The sequence below is a fragment of the Pelodiscus sinensis genome, chromosome 31 (genome assembly GCF_052426305.1).
Source record: "Pelodiscus sinensis isolate ZL-2025 chromosome 31, ASM5242630v1, whole genome shotgun sequence".
NCBI lineage: Eukaryota > Metazoa > Chordata > Testudines > Trionychidae > Pelodiscus > Pelodiscus sinensis.
In genome coordinates, this window is record NC_143082.1 from 3755474 (window position 1) to 3779465 (window position 23992).

The 23992-nt window shown below is 69.4% G+C and overlaps 1 protein-coding gene across 11 annotated transcripts in view; it reads left to right on the forward strand.

Moving 5' to 3' along the window:
• Positions 1 to 21212, forward strand: part of NFIX (nuclear factor I X) — a 204301-nt gene extending 183089 nt beyond the window's left edge. For 9 of the 11 annotated variants that reach the window (XM_089774603.1, XM_089774601.1, XM_089774599.1 and 6 more), the window contains 4 exons: positions 952 to 1127; positions 3253 to 3400; positions 9514 to 9605; positions 15648 to 21212. In XM_089774603.1, the coding sequence (XP_089630729.1) occupies positions 952 to 1127; positions 3253 to 3400; positions 9514 to 9605; positions 15648 to 15662 (431 nt within the window). In that variant the 3' untranslated portion in view covers positions 15663 to 21212. The remainder of the gene's footprint in view (positions 1 to 951; positions 1128 to 3252; positions 3401 to 9513; positions 9606 to 15647) is intronic. The other 2 variants (XM_089774608.1, XM_089774607.1) reach the window with 1 other exon arrangement.
• Positions 21213 to 23992: the final 2780 nt, after the last annotated feature.

Below are 23992 nucleotides of genomic sequence, written 5' to 3' on the forward strand. Positions count from 1 at the left end.
CCCAGCAAGTACCCCCACTACGTCACAGGGTGACTGGGGGAATTGGGGGTGACAGGGCTGGGGGGGGCTGGGGGATTAGGGTGACTGAGGGGGCTGGGGTGACAGGGCTGGGGGTGGCTGGGGGAATTGGGGGTGACAGGGCTGGGGGTGACTGGGGGAATTGGGGGTGACAGGGCTGGGGGGGCTGGGGGATTAGGGTGACTGAGGGGGCTGGGGTGACAGGGCTGGGGGTGGCTGGGGGAATTGGGGTGACAGCGCTGGGGGTGACTGGGGGAATTGGGGGTGACAGGGCTGGGGGGGCTGGGGGAATTGGTGTGATGGCTGTGGAGGGGCTGGGGGTATTAGGGTGACTGGGGGAATTGGGGGCGACAGGGCTGGGGGTGACTGGGGGAATTGGGGGTGACAGGGCTGGGGTGGCTGGGGGAATTGGGGGTGACAGGGCTGTGGGGGGGCTGGGGAATTAGGGTGACTGAGGGGGCTGGGGTGACAGGGCTGGGGGTGGCTGGGGGAATTGGGGGTGACAGGGCTGGGGGTGACTGGGGGAATTGGGGGTGACAGGGCTGGGGGGGCTGGGGGATTAGGGGTGACCGGGGGCATTTCATTCAAAGAGCCAACGATGACTCAGTCTCCGCAGCTTGGCCCCCTGGTGGGGTCAGAGGCTGCCTGGCAGTGGCAGCTCTGCCCCTAACGCCCGTTCCCTGCGCTGGGCAGCACCTGCTAACTGGCCCAGGGGACAGGGGCGGGGCCAAGCCCTGTGGGAGGAGCCAGGGAATGTCCTGCCCCCTGGTGGGCGAGAGACGGGAGGCGGGGCCGTGAGGCTCCGGAAGGCCGAGCAGGTGGACGAGGGGGCGGGCCTGAGTGCCTGGGGGGCGGGGAGGGGCAGGGGGCTGCACAGCAGCGGCTCCCAGCAGACCCCTGACCCCCCGGGTCCCTTTCTCTCTCCTCACCCAGGAAGCCCCCGGGCGACGGCCTCGGCCCTGCACTTCCCCTCCACCTCCATCATCCAGCAGTCCAGCCCCTACTTCACCCACCCCACCATCCGCTACCACCACCACCACGGCCAGGACTCGCTCAAGGAGTTTGTGCAGTTCGTCTGCTCCGACGGGTCGGGCCAGGGCGCCGGGCAGGTGAGTGCGGCCGGCCGTGCCCTGCGGCGCCCCTGGGGGGGCTGGCTAGCGCACAAGCCCCCCACGGCTCCCCTCTCCTCTCCTCTTGCTCTCTCTGTCTCTCTCTCTGTCTCTGGGCTTCGGGGCAAGCAGCGGGATCCTGAGCGGGGCCTCCAGGGGGCGAGGAGCGCAGGGGCCCGGCGGTGCCCTCCCCTGGGGCTGGGGGCTTTCTGCTCAGGCCGGGGACTGTGGGGCACTGCGGGGACAGGAGGGCACATGGTGTGAGGGGCGACGGAGCTTTGGGGGGGGCCGAGTCGAAGGCCGGCCACCGGGCTGCACTAGCGGGGGATCCAGGCTGCTGCGGTGGGGTCCGGAGCGAGGGGGGTTCCCGAGAACGGCCATCGCTCCGGGCTGTGCGCTGAAGGTACTGCGCTGAGGGGCGGGGCCTCAGCATTGTGGAGTTCTGGGGGGGCCTGAGCATCGCAGTGTCCTGGGGGCGGGGCTAATTAGAGCAGGTTCTAGGGGGCGGGGCCTGGAAGCAGAGTCTCAGACCAGGTCCTAAGGGGCGGGGCCTCAGCCTTGTGGAGTTCTGGGTGGGGCTAATCATCACAGTGTCCTAGGGGGCGTGGTTTCTCAGAACAGGTCCTAGGGGTGGGGCCCTCTCAGCATTGTGGAGTTCTAGGGGCGGGGCCTCAGCATCACAGTGTTCTGGGGGCGTGGCTTCTCAGAGCAGGTCCTAGGGGGCAGGACCTGGAAGCAGAGTCTCAGAGCAAGTCCTAGGGGGAGGGGCCTCAGAGCAGGTCCTAGGGGCGGGGCCTCAGCATCACAGTGTCCTGGGGGGTGTGGCTTCTCAGAGCACGTCCTAGGGGTGGGACCCTCTCAGCATTGTGGAGTTCTAGGGGCGGGGTCTCAGCATCACAGTGTTCTGGGGGCGTGGCTTCTCAGAGCAGGTTGTGGGGCGGGGCCCTCTCAGCATTGTGGAGTTCTAGGGGCGGGGCCTCAGCATCACAGTGTTCTGGGGGGCGTGGCTTCTCAGAGCAGGTCGTGGGGCGGGGCCCTCTCAGCATTGTGGAGTTCTAGGGGCGGGGCCTCAGCATCACAGTGTTCTGGGGGGCGTGGCTTCTCAGAGCAGGTCGTGGGGCGGGACCCTCTCAGCATTGCGGCGTCTGTCAAGGGCGACTTTCTCCACCCGAAGCCAGACTGCTGGAGTGACATGTTGCCATGGAGACCGTCCCCCCAGGAGCGCTGGCCGGGGGCGCTCGGAGGGACAATCAGCTCGGCCCTCTGGGGTGTCCGGAGCCCTTGGCGACGCTCTCGGCCCACGACGCTTCCTGCCAGAGGCCACATGCAGCCTGTGCCCGGGCCCCAGCCACGGGGGCTCCGAGGCCCTGGAGCATCCTGCCCAGAGAAGATGCCCAGCCACCGATCACCTCCGTGGACAGTCGGCTTGTGTCACGGCCTGTTCACGGCTCCTCCGTGTGCCCCTGCCAGCGGCACCTACCCATGGGCACTGGAGCCCAGCACAGAGACAGCCCGGCACCAGCCCCCAGGAGAAGCCAGGACAGGAGGCCGGGCAGAGAAGACTCATCTACCCCCTGCTCCTTGCGGGTCCGGCTCAGGGCCAGCCTTCGCCGATCCGTCTCCTCTCCCCGTGTCCTCCTCTGCCCCTTCCCGGGCTCCCCACGGACCCGTCCCCTCCAGCCTGGAGCACCGGAAGACAGAGGGACGGGCTGGCCGGTCCGTGCCGGCAGGAACGCTTCCCCGGGTGCCGCGTGGTGAGGAGACGCCATTGCCCGTGGCCGGCCACGCAAAGGACCAGACATGGCGACAGCCTGGCCCGTGGGGCCAGCCCCTGCCCTGGAGCTCTGGCAGGGGCAGCAGCCCGAGGGTGCCCAAGGGGCAGCGGGCAGGGCCTAGGCAGGGTTGGGGGGCCGGGCCAGCGACGGACGGACACACCCCTGCTCCCCGCCCCTTTGCGTTTTGCAACACAAACCCACTTGGGTTCTGCCAGGCAAGGCCTTTTTGGAGGAAACGCGCCCCCGTAGAACCCCGGAGCCGCCGGCGCCCCGGCCCGCCAGCCGATACTGCATCTTGCCTGCTGCCTCGGCTGGCCGTTCACGCATCCTTGTATTTATGTTGTTCGCAGCCTAACGCTAGCGGCCAGGGCAAAGTCACGGGCTCATTTTTGCTGCCGCCGCCCCCACCTGTGGCCAGACCTGTTCCCCTTCCAATGCCTGACACAAAATCCACCAGCACTAACCCAGAGGGCGGAGCGCCGACACCTACATCACCCTGTAAGTGACGCCCGACAGCAGCACGCAACCCCAGGCCACCTCCCCAGCCTGGGCCTCACGCACGGAGCCGCCAGCCAGGCCGCCGGGGCAGTGGGCGCAGCTTAGATACCGGGGCGCAGGGCTGGGGCCGGGCGTGGAGGGGCAGCTGGAGGGATGTGGAGGGAGGATGGCTGGAGGCCAGGTAGCTAGAGAGCTGGCAGGGGTACATAGGGGGAAGGTGGGGTAGCCAGAGTGCAGGCAGGTGTAGATAGGGGGCAGGCAGGGAAGAACTGGGGGGCAGACAGGGGGTAGCCCAGAGGCAGGCAGGGGATAGTTGAGCGTCAGGCAGGGAGTAGCTGGGGGGCAGGCAGGGTAGCCAGATGGCAGACAGAGGGTAGCTGGGGGCAGGCAGACGGTAGCCAGGAGGCAAGGTAGGGTGCAGCTGGTGGGCAGGCAGGGTAGCTGGGGGGCAGGCAGGCGGTAGCTAGTGAGAAGGCAGGGTAGCCGGGTGGCAGGCAAGGTAGCCAGGGGCAGGCAGGGTAGCGGGGGGAGGGCGAAGGCAGGGTAGACTGGGGAAGACGGGGTAGCCGGGGGAAGGCAGGGAGTAGCTGGGGGACAGGCAGGAGGTAGCCGGGGGGCAGGCAGAGGGTGGTCGGGGGGCAGACGGGGGAGCCGGAGGGAAGGCAGGGGGAGCCAGGTGGAAGGCAACAGGTAGCCGGGGGGCAGGAAGGGGGTATCCAGGTGGAACGCAAAGGGGAGCCGGGGGGCAGGTGGAAGGCAGGGGGGAGCCAGGGAGCAGGCAGGGAGGAGCCGGGGGGCAGCCAGGTGGAAGGCAGGGGGGAGCCGGGGGGCAGGCAGGTGGAAGGCAGGGGGAGCCGGGGGCAGGCAGGGGGGAGCCGGGGGGAGCCAGGGGGCAGGCAGGGGGGAGCCGGGGGCAGGCAGGGGGAGCCAGGTGGAAGGCAGGGGAGAGCCGGGGGCAGGCAGGGGGGAGCCGGGGGCAGGCAGGGGGAGCCGGGGGGCAGGCAGGTGGAAGGCAGGGGGGAGCCGGGGGCAGGCAGGGGGGAGGGGCAGGAAGGAGGGAACCAGGGGCAGGCAGGGGGAGCCGGGGGGCAGGAAGGAGGGAACCAGGGGCAGGCAGAGGGGAGCCGGGGGGCAGGCAGAAGGGAGCCGGGGGGCAGGCAGGGGGTAGCCAGGTGGAAGGCAGGGAGGAGCCGGGGGGCAGGAAGGAGGGAACCAGGGGCAGGCAGAGGGGAGCCGGGGGGCAGGCAGGGGAGAACCAGGGGCAGGCAGGGGGAGCTGGGGGAAGGCAGGGGGAGCCAGGGGCAGGCAGGGGGAGCCGGGGGAAGGCAGGGGCAGGCAGGGGGAGCCAGGGGCAGGCAGGGGGAGACGGGGGGCAGGCAGGGAGACCGGGGGGCAGGCAGGGGGAGCCGGGGGGAAGGCAGGGGCAGGCAGGGGGAGCCAGGGGCAGGCAGAGGGGAGCCAGGGGCAGGCAGGTGGAAGGCAGGGGGGAAGCCGGGGGCAGGCAGGGGGGAACCAGGGGCAGGCAGGGGGAGCTGGGGGAAGGCAGGGGCAGGCAGGGGGAGCCAGGGGCAGGCAGGGGGAGCCGGGGGGAAGGCAGGGGCAGGCAGGGGGAGCCGGGGGGCAGGCAGGGGCAGGCAGGGGGAGCCGGGGGGCAGGCAGGGGGAGCAGGGGGGCAGGCAGGGGGAGCCAGGGGGCAGGCAGGGGGAGCCGGGGGGCAGGCAGGGGGAGCCGGGGGCAGGCAGGGGGAGCCGGGGGGCAGGCAGGGGCAGGCAGGGGGACCGGGGGGCAGGCAGGGGGAGCCGGGGGGAAGGCAGGGGGAGCCGGGGGGCAGGCAGGGGCAGCCGGGGGGCAGGCAGGGGCAGGCAGGGGGACCGGGGGGCAGGCAGGGGCAGGCAGGGGGAGCCGGGGGGCAGGCAGGGGGAGCAGGGGGGCAGGCAGGGGGAGCCAGGGGCAGGCAGGGGGAGCCGGGGGCAGGCAGGGGGAGCCGGGGGCAGGCAGGGGGAGCCGGGGGGCAGGCAGGGGGAGCCGGGGGGCAGGCAGGGGAAGCCAGGGGCAGGCAGGGGGAGCCGGGGGGCAGGCAGGGGCAGGCAGAGGGACCGGGGGGCAGGCAGGGGCAGGCAGGGGGACCGGGGGGCAGGCAGAGGGAGCCGGGGGCAGGCAGGGGGAGCCAGGGGCAGGCAGGGGGAGCCAGGGCAGGCAGGGGATGCCGGGGGGGCAGGCAGGGGGAGCCGGGGGCAGGCAGGGGGTGCCGGGGGGCAGGCAGGGGGAGCCGGGGGCAGGCAGGGGGAGCCGGGGGGCAGGCAGGGAGACCGGGGGGCAGGCAGGGGGAGCCGGGGGCAGGCAGGGGGAGCCGGGGGGCAGGCAGGGGGAGCTGGGGGGCAGGCAGGGGGAGCCGGGGGGCAGGCAGGTGGAAGGCAGGGGGGAGCCGGGGGCAGGCAAGGGGGAGCCGGGGGGCAGGCAGGGAGAGCCGGGGGCAGGCAGGGGGAGCCGGGGGGCAGGCAGGGGGAGCCAGGGGGCAGGCAAGGGGGAGCCGGGGGGCAGGCAGGGGGAGCCGGGGGGCAGGCAGGGGGAGCCAGGGGGCAGGCAGGGGGAGCCAGGGGGCAGGCAAGGGGGAGCCGGGGGGCAGGCAGGGAGAGCCGGGGGCAGGCAGGGGGAGCCGGGGGGCAGGCAGGGGGAGCCGGGGGCAGGCAGGGGGTGCCGGGGGGCAGGCAGGGGGAGCCGGGGGGCAGGCAGAGGGAGCCAGGGGGCAGGCAGGGGGAGCCGGGGGGCAGGCAGGGGGAGCCAGGGGGCAGGCAGGGGGTGCCGGCTGGCCCGAGTGGGGCAGGGCTTCATGCCATCATTGAGTCTTGTGCGTTCTCGTTTGCCCGCCCTCACCCGCCGCCTCCATCCCACCCTCTCGGACGCAGCAGCCGCCGGCTCGGCCGCCTCGGGGTCTTTGTTTTGTTCTGTTTTATTATTATTTTGTCGGTTGCCGTGGCAGCTCTCGGGGGCGGGGCTAGCCCAAAGGACAGGACACGCCCCCCGAGCGCCCCCTCCTGGCAGCGCCAGGCGTGCGTGGGGGCGGGGAAGGGGGCGCCCGGGGTCCGGCTCAGAGGTGTTGGCCGAACCGTCCCGCTTGGCCGTCAGAGCAGGCTGCCTTCCCGGGGGCTCCGGGGCCCGGCCCCCCGCCTGGGGGCAAGGCTGGAGCCTAATGGTTAGAGCAGGCGCAACGGCCGGGAGCCAGGACTCCTGGGTCCTCTCGGAGGAGCGTGAGGGGCAGTGGCTAGAGCCGGGGTGGGGCTGGGAGCCGGGACTCCTGGGTTCTGGGCAGCGCTAGGTGTGTACAAGAGGGGGCTGGGCGGGGGGCAGTGTAGGTGCGTATGGGGGGCAGCGCTGGTGTGTGTGGGGGGGCGTCTCTTCCATTTTCCTTTGTCTTTCTTTCTTTCCTTCTTTCTTTTTTGGACTCTCCATCCGTCCCCATGACATGCCCCCCCGTGTGCATTCTCCATTCAGTCCGGGGGGGCGGGGGGGGGGGGCGGGGGGCTCCGGGGCGTGCCCGCTGCAGCTGTTCCTGCCCCTGCCAGGGGGCGGGGCGGGCAGGCAGAGGACAGGTAAGGAAGAATCCGCAGGTGTTGGGGGAGGGGGCATGTGGGCCGTTCTGGATGCTGCCCCCTGCTGGCCAGGATCTGTCCTGCCCCCCTCACCCTGCAGCTGGCACCCACGAGACTCCAGGGGCCAGGAGGGGCTGCCGGGGCCCAGCCTGCCCGGGGGCGCCCGCAGGTCTCTGCACTGTGCCCGGGGGGGTCCGGCCTGCGGGGCCCCCAGCCCCTCCCTCCTGCCAAATGCCACAGGCCTGACCTCAGCTATTCCTGGCAGGAGCGCGCCCCCCAGGGCAGGGCCTGGGGCAGCTGCTCTGCATGTGGCCCAGCCCCCATGGGGGGAAGCCAATTGCATCCTCCCCCCTCCCAGGAGAGCAATGGTTCATCCCTCCCCAGCCCCATACATGCAGCCCTGCCAGTGCCCCCCACTCCCGGCCCATAGCCCCTGCCAGCCCAGCCCTGAGCCCCCCCCCAGCCCTGCCAGTGCCCCCCACTCCCGGCCCACAGCCCCTGCCAGCCCAGCCCTGAGCCCCCCCCCAGCCCTGCCAGTGCCCCCCACTCCCGGCCCATAGCCCCTGCCAGCCCAGCCCTGAGCCCCCCCCAGCCCTGCCAGTGCCCCCCACTCCCGGCCCACAGCCCCTGCCAGCCCAGCCCTGAGCCCCCCCCAGCCGGTGCCCCTCACTCCCACCCCGCAACCCCTGCCAGCCCAGCCCTGAGCCCCCCCAGCCCTGCCAGTGCCCCCCACTCCCGGCCCATAGCCCCTGCCAGCCCAGCCCTGAGCCCCCCCAGCCCTGCCAGTGCCCCCCACTCCCGGCCCACAGCCCCTGCCAGCCCAGCCCTGAGCCCCCCCCAGCCGGTGCCCCTCACTCCCACCCCGCAACCCCTGCCAGCCCAGCCCTGAGCCCCCCCAGCCCTGCCAGTGCCCCCCACTCCCGGCCCACAGCCCCTGCCAGCCCAGCCCTGAGCCCCCCCCAGCCGGTGCCCCTCACTCCCACCCCGCAACCCCTGCCAGCCCAGCCCTGAGCCCCCCCAGCCCTGCCAGTGCCCCCCACTCCCGGCCCACAGCCCCTGCCAGCCCAGCCCTGAGCCCCCCCCAGCCGGTGCCCCTCACTCCCACCCCGCAACCCCTGCCAGCCCAGCCCTGAGCCCCCCCAGCCCTGCCAGTGCCCCCCACTCCCGGCCCATAGCCCCTGCCAGCCCAGCCCTGACCCCCCCCAGCCCTGCCAGTGCCCCCCACGCCCGGCCCATAGCCCCTGCCAGCCCAGCCCTGAGCCCCCCCCAGCCGGTGCCCCTCACTCCCACCCCACAACCCCTGCCAGCCCAGCCCTGAGCCCCCCCCCAGCCCTGCCAGTGCCCCCCACTCCTGGCCCATAGCCCCTGCCAGCCCAGCCCTGAGCCCCCCCCCCAGCCCTGCCGGTGCCCCTCACTCCCGCCCCAGAGCCCCTGCCAGCCCAGCCCTGAGCCTCCCCCCCAGCCCTGCCAGTGCCCCACACTCCCACCCCACAACCCCTGCCAGCCCAGCCTTGCCCCCCCCCCGCCGGTGCCCCCCACTCCTGCCCCACAGGCCTGATACTGACCCATTCCCCAAGGGTCCTGCAAGTGGCCACACTTGGGGCTGCTTGAGGAGGGTGGAGTTTTTGAGGGGTGCCATGGGCCTTTGGGTGTCTCTTCCCAGTGCTCTGTGTGGGGCAAGGGGTGTGTGTCCCCCACCTCACCATGGTCACTGCCCCAAACCAGTGATACCTCCAGCCCCCTCACATCCTTCCCCAGCCCCCAATGCCCTAGTCTCCTCACATCCTCCCCAGCCCCCAACTCCAGCCCTCTCATGTCCTCCTGCAGCCCCCAGTGCCCCATCCCTAGCCCCCTCACATCTTCCTCCAGCCCCCAATGCCCCACCCCCGCCCCCTCACATCCTCCTCCAGCCCCCAATGCCCCACCCCTGCCCCCTCACACCCTCCCCCAGCTCCCAATGCCCCACCCCCGCCCCTCACATCTTCCTCCAGCCCCCAATGCCCACCCCCACCCCCTCACACCCTCCCCCAGCTCCCAATGCCCCACCCCCGCCCCTCACATCTTCCTCCAGCCCCCAATGCCCAGCCCCCTCCCCCTTCCCCAGCCCCCAATGCCCCACCCCCGCCCCCTCACATCCTCCTCCAGCCCCCAATGCCCCACCCCCGCCCCCTCACATCCTCCTCCAGCCCCCAATGCCCCACCCCCACCCCCTCACATCCTCCTCCAGCCCCCAATGCCCCACCCCCGCCCCCCCCACACCCCCTCTCCTCCTCCAGCCCCCAATGCCCCACCCCCGCCCCCTCACATCCTCCTCCAGCCCCCAATGCCCCACCCCCACCCCCTCCCCGCCCCCTCCCCACCCCCACCCCCTCCTCCTCCAGCCCCCAATGCCCTACCCCCGCCCCCTCACATCCTCCTCCAGCCCCCAATGCCCCACCCCATCCCCAGCCCCCTCACGTCTTCCCCATGCCCACTCCCAGCCCCCTCACACCCCCTAACGCCCTCTCCCTCTCTCCCCTCCAGCATTCGCAGCGCCAGGCTCCTCCACTGCCAACCGGTTTGTCGGCATCGGACCCCGGGACGGCAACTTTCTAAACATCCCCCAGCAGTCTCAGGTAGGCGGCAGCGGTGGGGGAAGGCAGCAGGCGCAGGAATGGCCCAGCACCAGGCCACCGCAGGGGGGGCGCAAGCACCTGTTCATGCCCCCAAGGGGGAAGTGACGGGGGTGGGTGGGTAGAGATACGGCCCCTCCCCCATCAGTCCTGGCCCTGGCTTGGGGAAGGCAGTGGGGGCTAATGGTCAGAGCCAGGTCTGGGCGCCACGACTCCTGGGTCCTACTGGCTTTGCCACGACGCCAAGGGCGATCCTGCCCCCGTGGAGGGCGCTGGTGCAATGTGGGGTCCCTGGGCCCTCCCGCCCCACCGCCCTGCGTGGGCCTGCCCAGACACGGAGCCAAGACATCCCTGGCTGAGCAGGCGGCGAAGGGTTCCCGGGGGCGCGTGGGGGCCACTCCTAGGTGGGTGGGGGGAATGGAGACAGGTGTTGTGAGGTCTGGGGGATGGCAGGTTCCCCGCCCCCGCTCTGCCGGGCTGCTCTGTGGGTGCCACGGCTGGCCCCTTGCGAGGCTGTTTCCTTGAATCACTCTGCCGGGGGGGGGGGGGCTTGAGGGAGGGCGGGGAGGAGGCAGGGGAAGCACAGGGAGGGGTAGGATGGGGGTTTAAGATAGAGTGGGGGCTTGCGGGGGAGTTGGAGGGTCGGGGAAGGGCAGGAGGTTGGGGGAGCGCTGGGGGAGTAGGGGAGCCCAGGAGGGGTCGGGGAAAGGCAGGGGGATTGGGAGAGCCCAGGGGCATTGGGGTAGCCTGGGGGGGTTGGGGAAAGGCAGAGGAGCACTAGGGAAGCCTGGGAGGGTTGGGGAAGGGCAGGGGGGTGGAGGGGCACAGGGGTATTGGGGTGGCTCGGGGGGAGGGTCGGGGAAGGGCAGGGGCATTGGGGTAGCCTGGGGGGATCAGGGAAGGGCGGGGGGTTGGAGGGGTGCTGGGGGCGTGGGGGAGCCCGGGGGGGTCGGGGAAGGGCGGGGGGTCGGAGGGGCGCTGGGGCGTGGGGGAGCCCGGGGGGGGGAAGGGCGGGGAAGGGCGGGGGGTCGGAGGGGCGCTGGGGTGTGGGGGAGCCCGGGGGGGTCGGGGAAGGGCGGGGGGTCGGAGGGGCGCTGGGGTGTGGGGGGGGGGGGGTCGGGGAGGGGCAGGGGCTGGGGCGTGGGGGAGCCCGGGGGGGTCAGAGGGGCGCTGGGGTGTGGGGGGGGTCGGGGAAGGGCGGGGGGTCGGAGGGGCGCTGGGGTGTGGGGGAGCCCGGGGGGGTCGGGGAAGGGCGGGGGGGTCGGAGGGGCGCTGGGGGCGTGGGGGAGCCCGGGGGGGTCGGGGAGGGGGGGGGGTCGGAGGGGCTGGGGGCGTGGGGGAGCCCGGGGGGGTCAGGGAAGGGCGGGGGGTTGGAGGAATGCAGGGGCATTGGGGTAGCCCGGGGGGGTCGGGGAAGGGCGGGGGGTCGGAGGGGCGCTGGGGTGTGGGGGAGCCCGGGGGGGTCGGGGAAGGGCGGGGGGTCGGAGGGGCGCTGGGGTGTGGGGGAGCCCGGGGGGGTCGGGGAAGGGCGGGGGGGTCGGAGGGGCGCTGGGGTGTGGGGGAGCCCGGGGGGGTCGGGGAAGGGCAGGGGGGTCGGAGGGGCGCTGGGGCGTGGGGGAGCCCGGCGGGGGCGGGGGGTTGGAGGAATGCAGGGGCATTGGGGTAGCCCGGGGGGGTCGGGGAAGGGCAGCTGGGGGCTGCAATAGGAGGGACCAGTTGCTCCAGGAGGGGGGCAGGCCGGGGCAGGGGCTGCTCTCCTGGACTCAGAGGTGAGTGCCCCGATTCCCCCCCCCCCCCATTGCTGTCACTGCCCCTGCCCAGCCAGGCAGGGGCCCTGGGGCTGCACAGCCACATGTTAATGCCCCCAGGCAGAAATGGGGGGGGGAGGACAGAGATATGTCCCCTCCTCCCTGCCAGTCTGCCCCTCCCCCGCCAGTCTGCTTCCTGCCCCCCTCCCTCCCCCAGCCTGCCCCTCCCCCAGTCAGCCCTGCCGAGGTTTGGCTGCAGGATCTGGCTCTTTTCCCTTCTTCCGAAACTTTGTTGAACTTGGGGAGGGGGAGGGGGAGGGGCTCCGCCCCATCCCATAACCGGAGTCACGTCTGACCTGTCTGGTTTCCCTGGGCAACCAGACATGATGTCACACGCTGGTGAACTTGGACTTGGGGGTGGCAGAGGGAGACAAAGGGCCGGGCCCAAGAGGAGCGGGGACCATGGGGGCCTCAGCCTGCCCCACGGGCCCTCCCCAGCCCCCCGCCTGGCCCGGTTCCCGGGAGCCCCCCGTGTGCCTGCCCCTGCGCCCTCCCCCGCCTCGCCCTGTGATTCGCTCCCTCCTTGCCCCTGGGGCTGGGGCGGCATGTGGGGTTTCACGGCCCCTGACCTCCATGCACAGGGCTCAGCTGGGAGCCCCCAGCCTAAGCCAGGGGCTGTCCCTGAACTGGGGGTCCCTGCCCCACTGGGTCCAGTTGGCTAGAGGGACAAGGGAATGGGGGGAGGGAATTCCGGCTGGCCCCTCCCTCCCTGGCCTGGCTCTGCAGCCCGTTGCCAGCTCTGTGTCTGTGGGGCAGGCAGGCCGGCCCAGTCATCAGGGGCTTCCCAGGGGGCTCGTGGCTGGGGGAGGTCAACACGCTCGCCCCATCCAGGCTAGGAGCCGGGCCTCACCCAGCCACAGGGCTGTGGGAGAAGCTATGGGGTCCCAAGACCAGGGGGCAGGATCCCAAGGTGACTCAGGGACCCGGTCCCCCTCTGTGTGGGGTGGGGCAGTGAGTGGGGGCAGCCCCAGGGGGACCAAGTCCCCATCATGGGGTGGGGCATGGGGCTGCCACACATGGGGAAAGAGGGCAGCTCTAGATTCATCCCTCTCCCCTGATTGGCCAATAGTACAGTGAACTGACTGGCCCGTTTCTGAGCAGCTGCCTTCAGACTGGTTATGGGGAAGCACATGTCACAGGCTCTGGCCAATCATGGAGCAGGTGACATGGGGTATTCCTCAGCAGTGGAGACTGGTCTCTCAGGGTCTGTCTACACTAGCCCCCTAGTTCGGACTAGTGAGGCTAATGTAGGCATTGGAACTTGCAAATGAAGCCCAGGGTGTAAATAGCCCAGGCTTCATTTGCATGTTCCCGTCCGGTTGCCATTTTTAAATGCCACTAGTCCGAAGTAACTGCTACACGCGGCAGTGACACGGCAATTCGAACTAAGTCCTGAGTTCCAATTCACTGGAACTCCACCATGGAATGAGGTGTAACAGTGAACTGGAACTCAGGACTTAGTTGGAATTGCCGTGTCACTGCCGCGTGTAGCGGTTACTTCGGACTAGTGGCATTTAAAAATGGCGACCGGACGGGAACATGCAAATGAAGCCTGGGCTATTTACACCCTGGGCTTCATTTGCAAGTTCCAATGCCTACATTAGCCTCGCTAGTTCGAACTAGGGGGCTAGTGTAGACATACTCCCATGGAGTTACTAGCATGGTCCCTTCTGATTGGCTGGGAAAGTCAAACATCATTCCACCTTTCGGCCAATCAGAGACTTTAGCTTGAGGATCAACTGGTGCCTGTTGGCTGAGGGTTTGGACAGGGAGCGAGAGGCGGGGCCTGCAAGTGGGCAGGGCTAGTGGGTAGGGCAAGGGGCGGGGACCTGGCTGTGGAGAGTGGGGTGCAGTGGTTACAGCAAGGCAGGGCTGGGCATCAGGACTCCTGGGTTCCTCCCTGGTTCTGCGACGGCGCGGGGGGGCTGCCACGGGTGCTCTGAGGGCTGGTCCGGGTGTGGTCTGAGGTGCCAGGTCAGGCCCTGGCAAGCGGAACCGAGGCTCTGATGGGCCCCTGTGGCAGCAGCTACCCTGGCACTGGGGCCTGAGCATGCTTAGAGGATACCCAGTGCCCAGCCAGAGCAGCCGCACCACGGCCAGCTAACCAGTTACCGGTTACCCGTATCGCCTCACCGGCCTGCTAACCGCTTACCCGGTGTCCGGCCAGAGCAGCCGCACCACGGCCAGCTAACCAGTTACCGGTTACCCGTATCGCCTCACCGGCCTGCTAACCGCTTACCCGGTGCCCGGCCGGAGCAGCCGCACCACGGCCAGCTAACCAGTTACCGGTTACCCGTATCGCCTCACCGGCCTGCTAACCGCTTACCCGGTGCCCGGCCAGAGCAGCCGCACCACGGCCAGCTAACCAGTTACCGGTTACCCGTATCGCCTCACCGGCCTGCTAACCGCTTACCCGGTGCCCGGCCAGAGCAGCCGCACCACGGCCAGCTAACCAGTTACCGGTTACCCGTATCGCCTCACCGGCCTGCTAACCGCTTACCCGGTGCCCGGCCAGAGCAGCCGCACCACGGCCAGCTAACCAGTTACCGGTTACCCGTATCGCCTCACCGGCCTGCTAACCGCTTACCCGGTGTCCGGCCAGAGCAGCCGCACCACGGCCAGCTAACCAGTTACCGGTTACCCGTATCGCCTCACCGGCCTGCTAACCGCTTACCCGGTGCCCGGCCAGAGCAGCCGCACCACGGCCAGCTAACCAGTTACCGGTTACCCGTATCGCCTCACCGGCCTGCTAACCGCTTACCCGGTGCCCGGCCAGAGCAGCCGCACCACGGCCAGCTAACCAGTTACCGGTTACCCGTATCGCCTCACCGGCCTGCTAACCGCTTACCCGGTGCCCGGCCAGAGCAGCCGCACCACGGCCAGCTAACCAGTTACCGGTTACCCGTATCGCCTCACCGGCCTGCTAACCGCTTACCCGGTGCCCGGCCAGAGCAGCCGCACCACGGCCAGCTAACCAGTTACCGGTTACCCGTATCGCCTCACCGGCCTGCTAACCGCTTACCCGGTGTCCGGCCAGAGCAGCCGCACCACGGCCAGCTAACCAGTTACCGGTTACCCGTATCGCCTCACCGGCCTGCTAACCGCTTACCCGGTGTCCGGCCAGAGCAGCCGCACCACGGCCAGCTAACCAGTTACCAGTTACCCGTATCGCCTCACCGGCCTGCTAACCGCTTACCCGGTGTCCGGCCAGAGCAGCCGCACCACGGCCAGCTAACCAGTTACCGGTTACCCATATCGCCTCACCGGCCTGCTAACCGCTTACCCGGTGTCCGGCCAGAGCAGCCGCACCACGGCCAGCTAACCAGTTACCGGTTACCCGTATCGCCTCACCGGCCTGCTAACCGCTTACCCGGTGCCCGGCCAGAGCAGCCGCACCACGGCCAGCTAACCAGTTACCGGTTACCCGTATCGCCTCACCGGCCTGCTAACCGCTTACCCGGTGCCCGGCCGGAGCAGCCCCCACCCGCCCTGTGGCAGGCCGGCTATAGTTTAACGGGTTGTAGTTTCCCTGGGTAACAGTTTCACCGGGATTTACATCCCTACCCAGCACAGACGCCCTCCTGGGCTCCAGCCGCGTGGGTGGGAGGCGCTGGGCCCCGGGGAGGGACGAGAGAGGCCGAGATGGGGAGAGAGGAGGCGGAGTGGCCCAGGCCTGGCAGGGAAACCCCATCCCAGAGCAGGGGAACCCTGGGCTGCTGCTGGCTGGTCGGAGAGCGCCTCCTGGTGGCTCATCTCCCCACCTGCAGGCTCCAGCCAGCTCACACCGTTCCCGTCTTTGACCAGCAAGGTTTTCTCCCTGCCTTGCAGGCGGTGGGTCCCTCTGGCTGGTGCAGCCTCTGGCCTGCCCGCCCATGGGCAGGATGCCCTCTGCTCTCCACCCCAGCCTGTCTGTGGGCGTGAGCGTGGTTTGCCAAGCGCCACAGGGCTGGGCTGGCAGGGGCCGCGGGGCGGGGGAGAGGGGCACCGGCAGGGCGGGGGGTGCCCAGGGCTGGGCTGGCAGGGGCCGCGGGGGAGAGGGGCACCGGCAGGGCGGGGGGTGCCCAGGGCTGGGCTGGCAGGGGCCGCGGGGGAGAGGGGCACTGGCAGGGCGGGGGGTGCCCAGGGCTGGGCTGGCAGGGGCCGCGGGGGAGAGGGGCACCGGCAGGGCCGGGGGTGCACTCGCTGGGAGGCGGATGCTATTGAACTAACCTGTCCAATCGGGCTCTGTCTCTTCCAGTCGTGGTTCCTCTGATGGGCTTTTCAAGCCAGAGCGGGGATCTCTCCTGACAGCCCCCGTGGAAGTGTCCGTCCTTCGCCCCGGATCTCCGCCGAGCTGCTCCTGTCGCGCCCCCCAGGGCGCTCGGCTCACCCACCGCCGAGAAAGGCCCCCCCGCCGCGCCCCCGAGCCAATTGGAATTGACGTGGATGAGGCTCGTCCTCTCCGAAGCGGAAGGGGCAGCGCCTCCCTCGGGAAGCACCGTCACAAACAGCAGAGCCCAGACGCCGCAGTGATGGCCGCAGGTCAGCCGCCCCGGAACGGAGACCGTCCCCTCCGTTCCTGGGGGGATCGACAGCCCCGGAGGCGCCCGCTTGGAACTCCCGGGAGGCACTGCGAGCGCGTCTCTTCGCCAGGGCCGCGGGGTCCCCAGAGCAGCACGGGACTCGGGGGCAGGTCGGGCCAGCGGCCGAGAGCCCAGGCCCGGTCTGTCTGCGCAGGGCGTCTAGACGACAGCCCCAGTGCAATTGCCCCTTGCGCAGGCCGACCAGCGCCAGCTCCCATCTAGCACTGCGGGGCCTGGCCCGAGACTGACCGAAGCCAGGCGTGCCTGCGTGAGGAGCAGGGCCCGGCGGGTTCTCAGCCCCGCGTCTCCCCACCGGCCGGCTCCTGGGCTGCCCCGAGCGGGAACGGAACCAGCTGCTCCGTCCCAGCCGCGGCGGCGCGACCCCACCTGCTCCTTCCCCCAGACTGGGGTGAGGCACTGAAATCTCCCAGGCGTGAGCCAGTGCGGACGCGCCTCTGTCCCGGCGGTGCTCTGGGAACCCCCCTCCGCGCCCAGCACCGCCCCAGCAGCCTGGTTACATCCCTTGGCCCCGGAGCCCCTCCGTCTTCCCTGGGCTGGCCAGGTTCTCCCGGGCTGATGCAGCGGGAGACAGGCAGGCAGGAAGGCTACGAACCTTGGGCACTTCCCGTTCATCGAGCCTCCTCCAGCTGCATCCGCTGCCCGCCCGCTGCCGTGGGGCGCTGGGGGCGGCTCTGCACCGTCGCCTGCAGGGACCCGCCCCCGTCCCCACGGGGCCGCTGAGGACGCTGGGAGTTTACCCAGGGTGCTCAGCAGCCGAGGGCTCTGGCATGTGGGCAGGCGCGAGGCAGGGGCAACGGGGCTGCGCTCCCCCCCCCCCAGCCCCTATCTTAGCCTCTCGCCCGCCCCCCAGGCGGATGAAGTGGGATTCTGCTGGGGGGGCCGTTAGATCATTTTAGGGAAAGGGCCTCTAGTCCCTTCCCAGCTCTCCCTGCGGCTCCCAGCATGGCCCTTCCCCCCCCCCACAGGGCTCTCTCCAGCCCTTCAGTCCCCGCCCCCCTGCCCTCTAAGGGCTGGGGGTCCCACAGCAGCTGGCTTGGGCCGAGGCGTCTCGGCCCCAAGGTGGCGTCTGAGCTAGCTCCGCTGGTGGCTGTTTGCTGTCCCCGTCTCCCCACCGCGATCTCGTCTCGCTTCCTTCCTTCGGACCTGCTGCTTGGTGGTTGGTTTTTTTGTTTTCGGTCGTTGGATCCTTTCTCTTTCTCAGCCTTCCTTTCTCCCTTCCTCGCCGCTTGCTGCTTGTTTTAGGGTTGGGGGCTTTCCGTGCCCGCAGGCGATCAAATGACACAGGGCCAGGGGAGCAAACGCCCCGCCCCCCCGAGACGCGCGGCGAGGGGGCAGGTCCGGGCGAGGCGCCGTCGTCCCGCTGGTACAAGCAGGCCCAGCCGCCGCCCGCCCGCCCGCCCGCCTCGCGCGCTGGTTTGCTTTTGAAAAGGAAAATCCGAGTGAAAACTCTCCCTCCGTCTCAGCACCCTCCACATCGTCCCTCCGCTGGGGAGAGGCAGGGCCCGTGCCCCCGCCCCGGCCTCGGGCGCAGCCGCCTCTGGGGTGGGACGCGGTGGCTGTTGGTAGCAGCAGCATCAGGGCCGGATGGGGGGCTCCCGTGTCAGCATGAGAGCCCCAGGGAGGGGGTGGGGCCTGGGGAGGCAGCCTGGGGTTCCCGGAGCTGGAGCTTGGCCGGGAACCTGCCCCGCCTCGCCCGTGCATTTCCGGTTCCATTGAAGACACGGGGTCCACGAGGGAAACCCCTGCAGGCCCCACCCCGGCCACCGCTCCCCGGCCCACCCCTCGTGCCAGGGAGGGGCCAGAACCCACAGGAGCATCCCCCCAGGGCCCGTCTCTGGCGCTCAGCTGCAGGGCGGCTGGGCAGTGCTGGGTTGGGCTAGTCCACAGGGAGTGAAAGGCCTTTGAGAGGGTGAATACTGCGTCCCCCCGGTGCAGTGTCCCCCCCGGTGCAGTGTCCCCCTCCCCAGTGCAGTGTCCCCCTCCCCAGTGCAGTCTGTCCCCCCCGGTGCAGTGTCCCCTCCCCCATGCAGTGTGTCCCCCCCGGTGCAGTGTCCCCTCCCCCATGCAGTGTCCCCCCCCCCGGTGCAGTGTTCCCCCCAGTGCAGTGTCTTCCCCAGTGCTCCTGGGTGCAGTGGCAGGACCTCGGCAGCCCCCCAGGGCCTTGTTGCTGGGTCAGCCCGGCAGATCCCCCACCCAGGGCTCCGCGACCAGCAGTGCTGGGGCCGGGGCTGGCAGGGGCACGAGCTCTCTGGGTCCTGCCTCCACTGGCCCGGGGCTAATCGGGAGTCACTCCGGATGGGCCACTCTGGATTTGCCCCCGGGCAGCTGAGAGCAGACTCCAGTGCCTGGCCCCGAGCGCAGGGCTCGCACGTTGACTCCTGGCGGCCCAGGGAGCTGCGGGCGTAACCGCCCATCGGTACCAGCGGCGAGACGCCTGCAGCCCGGGGCTGTCCCAGCTTCTCTCTCCCTCCCGCGCTCAGGCCCAGCGCCCCGGCCTCCCTCCCGGCTCACTGCCCCGCCTAGGCCTGGCCCGGGAGACACGCAGCTTCCCCTGCCGGGCACCACCCCAGGGAGTCTTGCCAGGCGGGGGCGGGGGCGTAGCTCCTAGCGCTGGGCTCTTGCAGCAGCCTCCTGGGGCCTTTCTGGCGGGAATGAGCGTTCAGGGTGTCGGCTCCAGCCTGGGCCTGTCCAGAGGCCCTCGCCCCGGGCGCTTTGTATGGGTCTGCTCCCAGCCGGGTACCGCGCTGGCGCCCAGGCGTCAAATCTACACTGCACACATCCGGGGGCCCCGATCCAGCTGACCTGGGCCGGGCCTGAGTCCGGCTCCTGCCCGCCTTGCTGTTTGCAGCTGGCAGGCTGGCGTCCGCGCCAGGCTCCAGAGCAGCTGGCGGGGGGCTCCCCAGCGGAGGTATCCCCGCCCCGCCCCACAGCACGAGATGAGCGGGAGGCGCAGGAGCCAGAGGGGTAGGGAGCCCAGTGGGGCTGGCTACCGCAGGGTGAGGCTCACTTGAGAATGTGTTCAAAAATGAAAAAAAAACCTTTTTAAAAAAGCTACAAATATATATATATAGGGGGCTAAAAATGAACAAATTTTGTTTTCTTTGAGCCAGTGCAATGACTTGCATAGTTTTAATATCTTTGTATGTTAAAGATTGTTAAGAAGAAGAAAAAAATCTATTTTTCTTGAGAAGTCCTGTTCCCCGAGGACTCTAATCCCCAGGGGAGAGAAAACCCAACCTTTGTAAGTGTGGGACATTCGTTTTTTCCTGTTTATTTTTTCATTCATTTATGAATTTTGTTTTGCCTTTTTCTCCTTTCCGTTTTGTTTTTTGGGTTGGTTTATTTTTTTTTTTTTTTTGGGAGGCTGAAGGGAAGGTTTTTTTCAAGCAGAAAAGAAAAGAAATATATATAATCGGTTCAAAAACCGTGGAGAGAAAAAATGTAAAAAAAAAAAATAACTAAAGTGAAGACACAAGGACGGCGAGAAAAGAAAAAAGATGAAAAAAAACTAAAAAACAAAGAAAATTAACAAAAAAATTATATATAAAACCACAAACCCTGGTGCTTTTTACAATATAAAGGACATTAAAAAACTCTATTATACATAGTTTATGAACCAATTAATTGTTATCATAAAGCACATTTTAGGAGACACATTATCCTTTATGTTTAACTGAAAGGGGCAGGACGGACTGCGGTTCTCAGGCGCCAGCCAAGCGCTGATCTTACTGAGGGGCGAGCGAGAGACCTGGGGGCCTGACTTGGCCAAGGGTTCCCCACTGGCTGGGGCCACCCCCCAAGCCGATGGTTTGGACGGTTTGGTGCCAATTCCCTCCCGGCCTTGGTCCCTGGAGCAACCTGAGTTGAGTTGGAATCAGGCCCAGACTCCCCCCCCCTTAACCTCCCCCCCCCCCATGGAGGATTTTTCTTTGGAGCCAAAAGCCAACTTGGATCTCACCAGCATTTTGTCGTGGAGCCTTTTTCAGAAAGTTGGTCGCGTTCCCCTTTTTCTGTTCTCCGGTGGAGTGGGGGGGACCCCTCCCTGCCCCCATTGGAGGGGGAGCCCCGTCCCTGTCCCCGCAGGGACAGCCGCTGGAGGAAGGACCCTTCGGTTCAGGAAGGGCCAAGCCCTGCCCACGCCTTACCCGCCGGCGCTGCCTGGCAGCCGACGTGCCTTCACCCCCTGGCTGGCCCGGACGGATGGGGCTCAGCTGCCCAGCCGTGCCCCCCAGCGCCACTCGGCCACGCAAAGCAATAACGACCCCACCTTCACCCACAGCGGCAAAAAATGCCGATTGCCTGGGGGGAGAGGGGGACACAACAGGGCCCCGCCGGATCCTGTCCCCCTCCCCCTCCGGAATCCCAGGGCCCCATGCGGATCCTGCCATGCCCCCAAACCCCCGGGCCCCATCCGAATCCCACCCCCCCCCCCGAATTGCAGATCCTGGCCCCCACACACGGCGGGGCAGGGGGCATGGTCCAGATCCTGCCCCCCCCGCACCCAAAAACTGCCAGGGAAGCCGAGGTGGAAATGTTCCAACGCGGCTTCTGACCTGTGGGTGGGTCTCCGTCCTCTCCCCTCCCTGCTCCCCCCTTGGAAACCAGGCATCTCCACACGGGCCCCGAATGAGGGCAACGCCCCCCAAATCAGAGGGCCCCCACTCAACAGGCCGCTGGGCGCAGGCTCCCCTTAGCCCGGAGTCAGCCCCCCCCCCGCTACTCCCGAGGGGTTCATCCACCACGCCCCCGCCCGCTGCAGCCCCCCACGCCTCTCGCTCTAGGGCCCCTGCTAGGCTGCCTTGCAAGGAGCTGGCTGCCCCCGCCCGTCCGCCTCTGCCCCTTCCAACAAGTTTCTTCGTAGGGTAAGAAACGCAGTATATCCGAGTACAGTACAGTATATCTAGCTAGTACTAATGGCCTTGCGTGTGCTTCCGTCTGTCCCTTGGCTCGCTCCCGCCGTGTTCCCCGCCGTGCCCGGTCCCCCGCGCGCTCTCGCTTCTCCCGCCTTCCTCCGCCTTTGCCGATAAAGCGTAGTTCTTTGGTCGCCTTCCCTCGCCGGTCCCGCCACGTCTTAGCCGCGCGCCGGCCAGCCGGCCGCGCCGACCGCCTCCGTATCGCTTCCCCCACCGAAAAAGGCGTTTCAAAAAAAATCGACAAAAACAACAAAAAAAAGACAAAAAAAAGGATAAATAATAAAAAGCAAAACCTGTTATACCCGGCCCCGCGTCCTGTCGTGTGTCGGCCGGCGCGCGGGAGGGGGAGAAACAGCCCAGAAGGGGAATGACAGAAAAACCCTCCGGGTCAGAAACCTTTGAACCACGAAGCAAAGAGGAGAAATACCAGGCCCCAGGCCAGCGTGGGGGGGGGGTCACTGGGGAGCAGGCTGGTCGGATCCCGTGCTCGGGTGGCGCTTGGGGGGGGTGTTGTGTCCTGGGCTCTGGCTCCCCCACACCAAGCAGGCAAGGCCGGGGCACTGGAGCTCCAGGGAGGGGAGGGCTGGAGAGGGGTGCGCTAGAGCTCTTGGGGGGAGCCCTGGAGGGGGAGCCCTGGAGGGGGGAGTGCTAGAGCTCTTGGGGGGAGCGCTGGAGCTCTGGAAGGTGGTGCTCATGCTCTTGGGGGGGCGCTGGAGGGGGGAGTGCTAGAGCTCTTGGGGGGAGCGCTGGAGGGGGAGCACTAGAGCTCTTGGGGGGAGCCCTGAACGGGGGGAGCGCTAGAGCTCTTGGGGGGAGCGCTGGAGGGGGAGCACTAGAGCTCTTGGGGGGAGCGCTGGAGCTCTGGAAGGTGGTGCTCATGCTCTTGGGGGGGCGCTGGAGGGGGGAGCGCTAGAGCTCTTGGGGGGAGCCCTGAACGGGGGGAGCGCTAGAGCTCTTGGGGGGAGCGCTGGAGGGGGAGCACTAGAGCTCTTGGGGGGAGCCCTGAACGGGGGGAGCGCTAGAGCTCTTGGGGGGAGCGCTGGAGGGGGAGCACTAGAGCTCTTGGGGGGAGCCCTGAACGGGGGGAGCGCTAGAGCTCTTGGGGGGGAGCGCTGGAGGGGGAGCACTAGAGCTCTTGGGGGGAGCGCTGGAGGGGGAGCACTAGAGCTCTTGGGGGGAGCCCTGGAGGGGGAGCACTAGAGCTCTTGGGGGGAGCGCTGGAGCTCTGGAAGGTGGTGCTCATGCTCTTGGGGGGGCGCTGGAGGGGGGAGTGCTAGAGCTGTTGGGGGGGAGCGCTGGAGCCCAGGTGTGTGCTGAGAGTCATGGATCCAAACTCAACCCCGTACGTGATGGAAACTGCTTCCAGTCCCCCCCCCGCATCACTGGAGACCAGGATCCCGCCCGGCCTGTGCTCAGGTGGGGCTGGGCCTGTGGGTGGTCCTGGCTCTGCACTGCCCAGCCGGGGCACCCTGGGCGCAGCAGGGCCCTGCGTGGCCTCAGTTTCCCCCTCTGCTGAGGCGCGTGAGATCTTGGGTGCAGCGGCGGGGGGTCCACGCAGCCCCTGGCCCAACGGGGCCGGATCTCAGCCGGGCTCTCATCGCGCTAACGAGCCAGACGCCGTGCGCAGCCCCTGGGGCCGGGCTGTGGGGTCAGAGCTGAGCCGGCCCCCGACGGGCCTGGAACCCCCACGTGCCCCCCGCTGCTCCCGTCGTGTTTCGATGCCCACGGCCGGCCCCCAAAGGCCCCACGGCCTGGGTGCACCCCCACCCGCGGGGGCCCAGCGCAGCGCCACCAGTGCCCGGTGGGGATCCTAGGGGGACAGGCTGGGGACGAGGCCCCCCCCACAGGCAGCCTGGTGTGTCAGCTCCTCCTACCCCCCAGCCCCGCCAGGGCGTTGGCCGCACGTAGTCACCCCGGCACCGGCCCTGGCCCTGCCACACGCCCGCCTGGCTTCTGTCCACCTGCTGGGGCAGGGGCTGCCCCCCCGGGCTCTAACCACTAGTCCCGCTCCCCTCCCAGAGCGGGGCAGAGAACCCAGGAATCCTGGGCCCTGCCCCCCGGCTCTAACCACTAGCCCCCTTCCTGCCCTGGCCTTGGGCATGTGACACCTTCCCCCCCACCCCCATCCTGCCAATGGCCGGCCCCTCTCAGTGGCACAGCCCCCCCCCCCCTTCATGTCGAGCAGACCCAGTGACCCTCCCCGGGTGCTCACCCCCCCACACCCCTGCCCCAGGCAGCAGCTCCTTGCTGCGGGGTCCAGGTGACCCAGAGGACTGGAGGGGGGAGGCCATGGCGGGGGAGGGCGCTCTGGGGGGGGGCTGATCCAGGCCATGGTTGGGGGTCACGGCTCACCCAGCAAACCCCATCCTGTGCCCCGCCTGGCCTCGTGACCTCCTGTCAGCCCCAACCGGCCCCTCCCCAGGGCCCGGCCCATCGCCACCCCCAGCCCAGCCCCCCCGGAAGCTCGCAGGGGCTCTGACTCAGCACCGCCTGGCCCCTGCGGCTGGGACCCCCCCAGCCCAACGGCACCAGGTGGAGCAACAGCTCCGCTGCCGCAGGCCCTGCCAGGCACAGCAACGGAGGGGGGCAGCCCTCCTGGGTCCCCCCACCCCAGTTCTGCCGGTGCCCCCCACACCCGCCCTGCAGCCCCTGCCAGCCCAGCCCTGCCCCCCCAGCCCTGCCTGTGCCCCTCACTCCCCCCCCGCAGCGCCTGCCAGCCCAGCCCTGCCCCCCCAGCCCTGCCTGTGCCCCTCACTCCCCCCCTGCAGCCCCTGCCAGCCCAGCCCTACCCCCCAGCCCTGCCTGTGCCCCTCACTCCCCCCCTGCAGCCCCTGCCAGCCCAGCCCTACCCCCCCAGCCCTGCCTGTGCCCCTCACTCCCCCCCCCACAGCGCCTGCCCCCCAGCCCTGCCTGTGCCCCTCACTCCCCCCCCGCAGCGCCTGCCAGCCCAGCCCTGCCTCCCCAGCCCTGCCTGTGCCCCTCACTCCCCCCCCCACAGCGCCTGCCCCCCAGCCCTGCCTGTGCCCCTCACTCCCCCCCGCAGCGCCTGCCAGCCCAGCCCTGCCTCCCCAGCCCTGCCTGTGCCC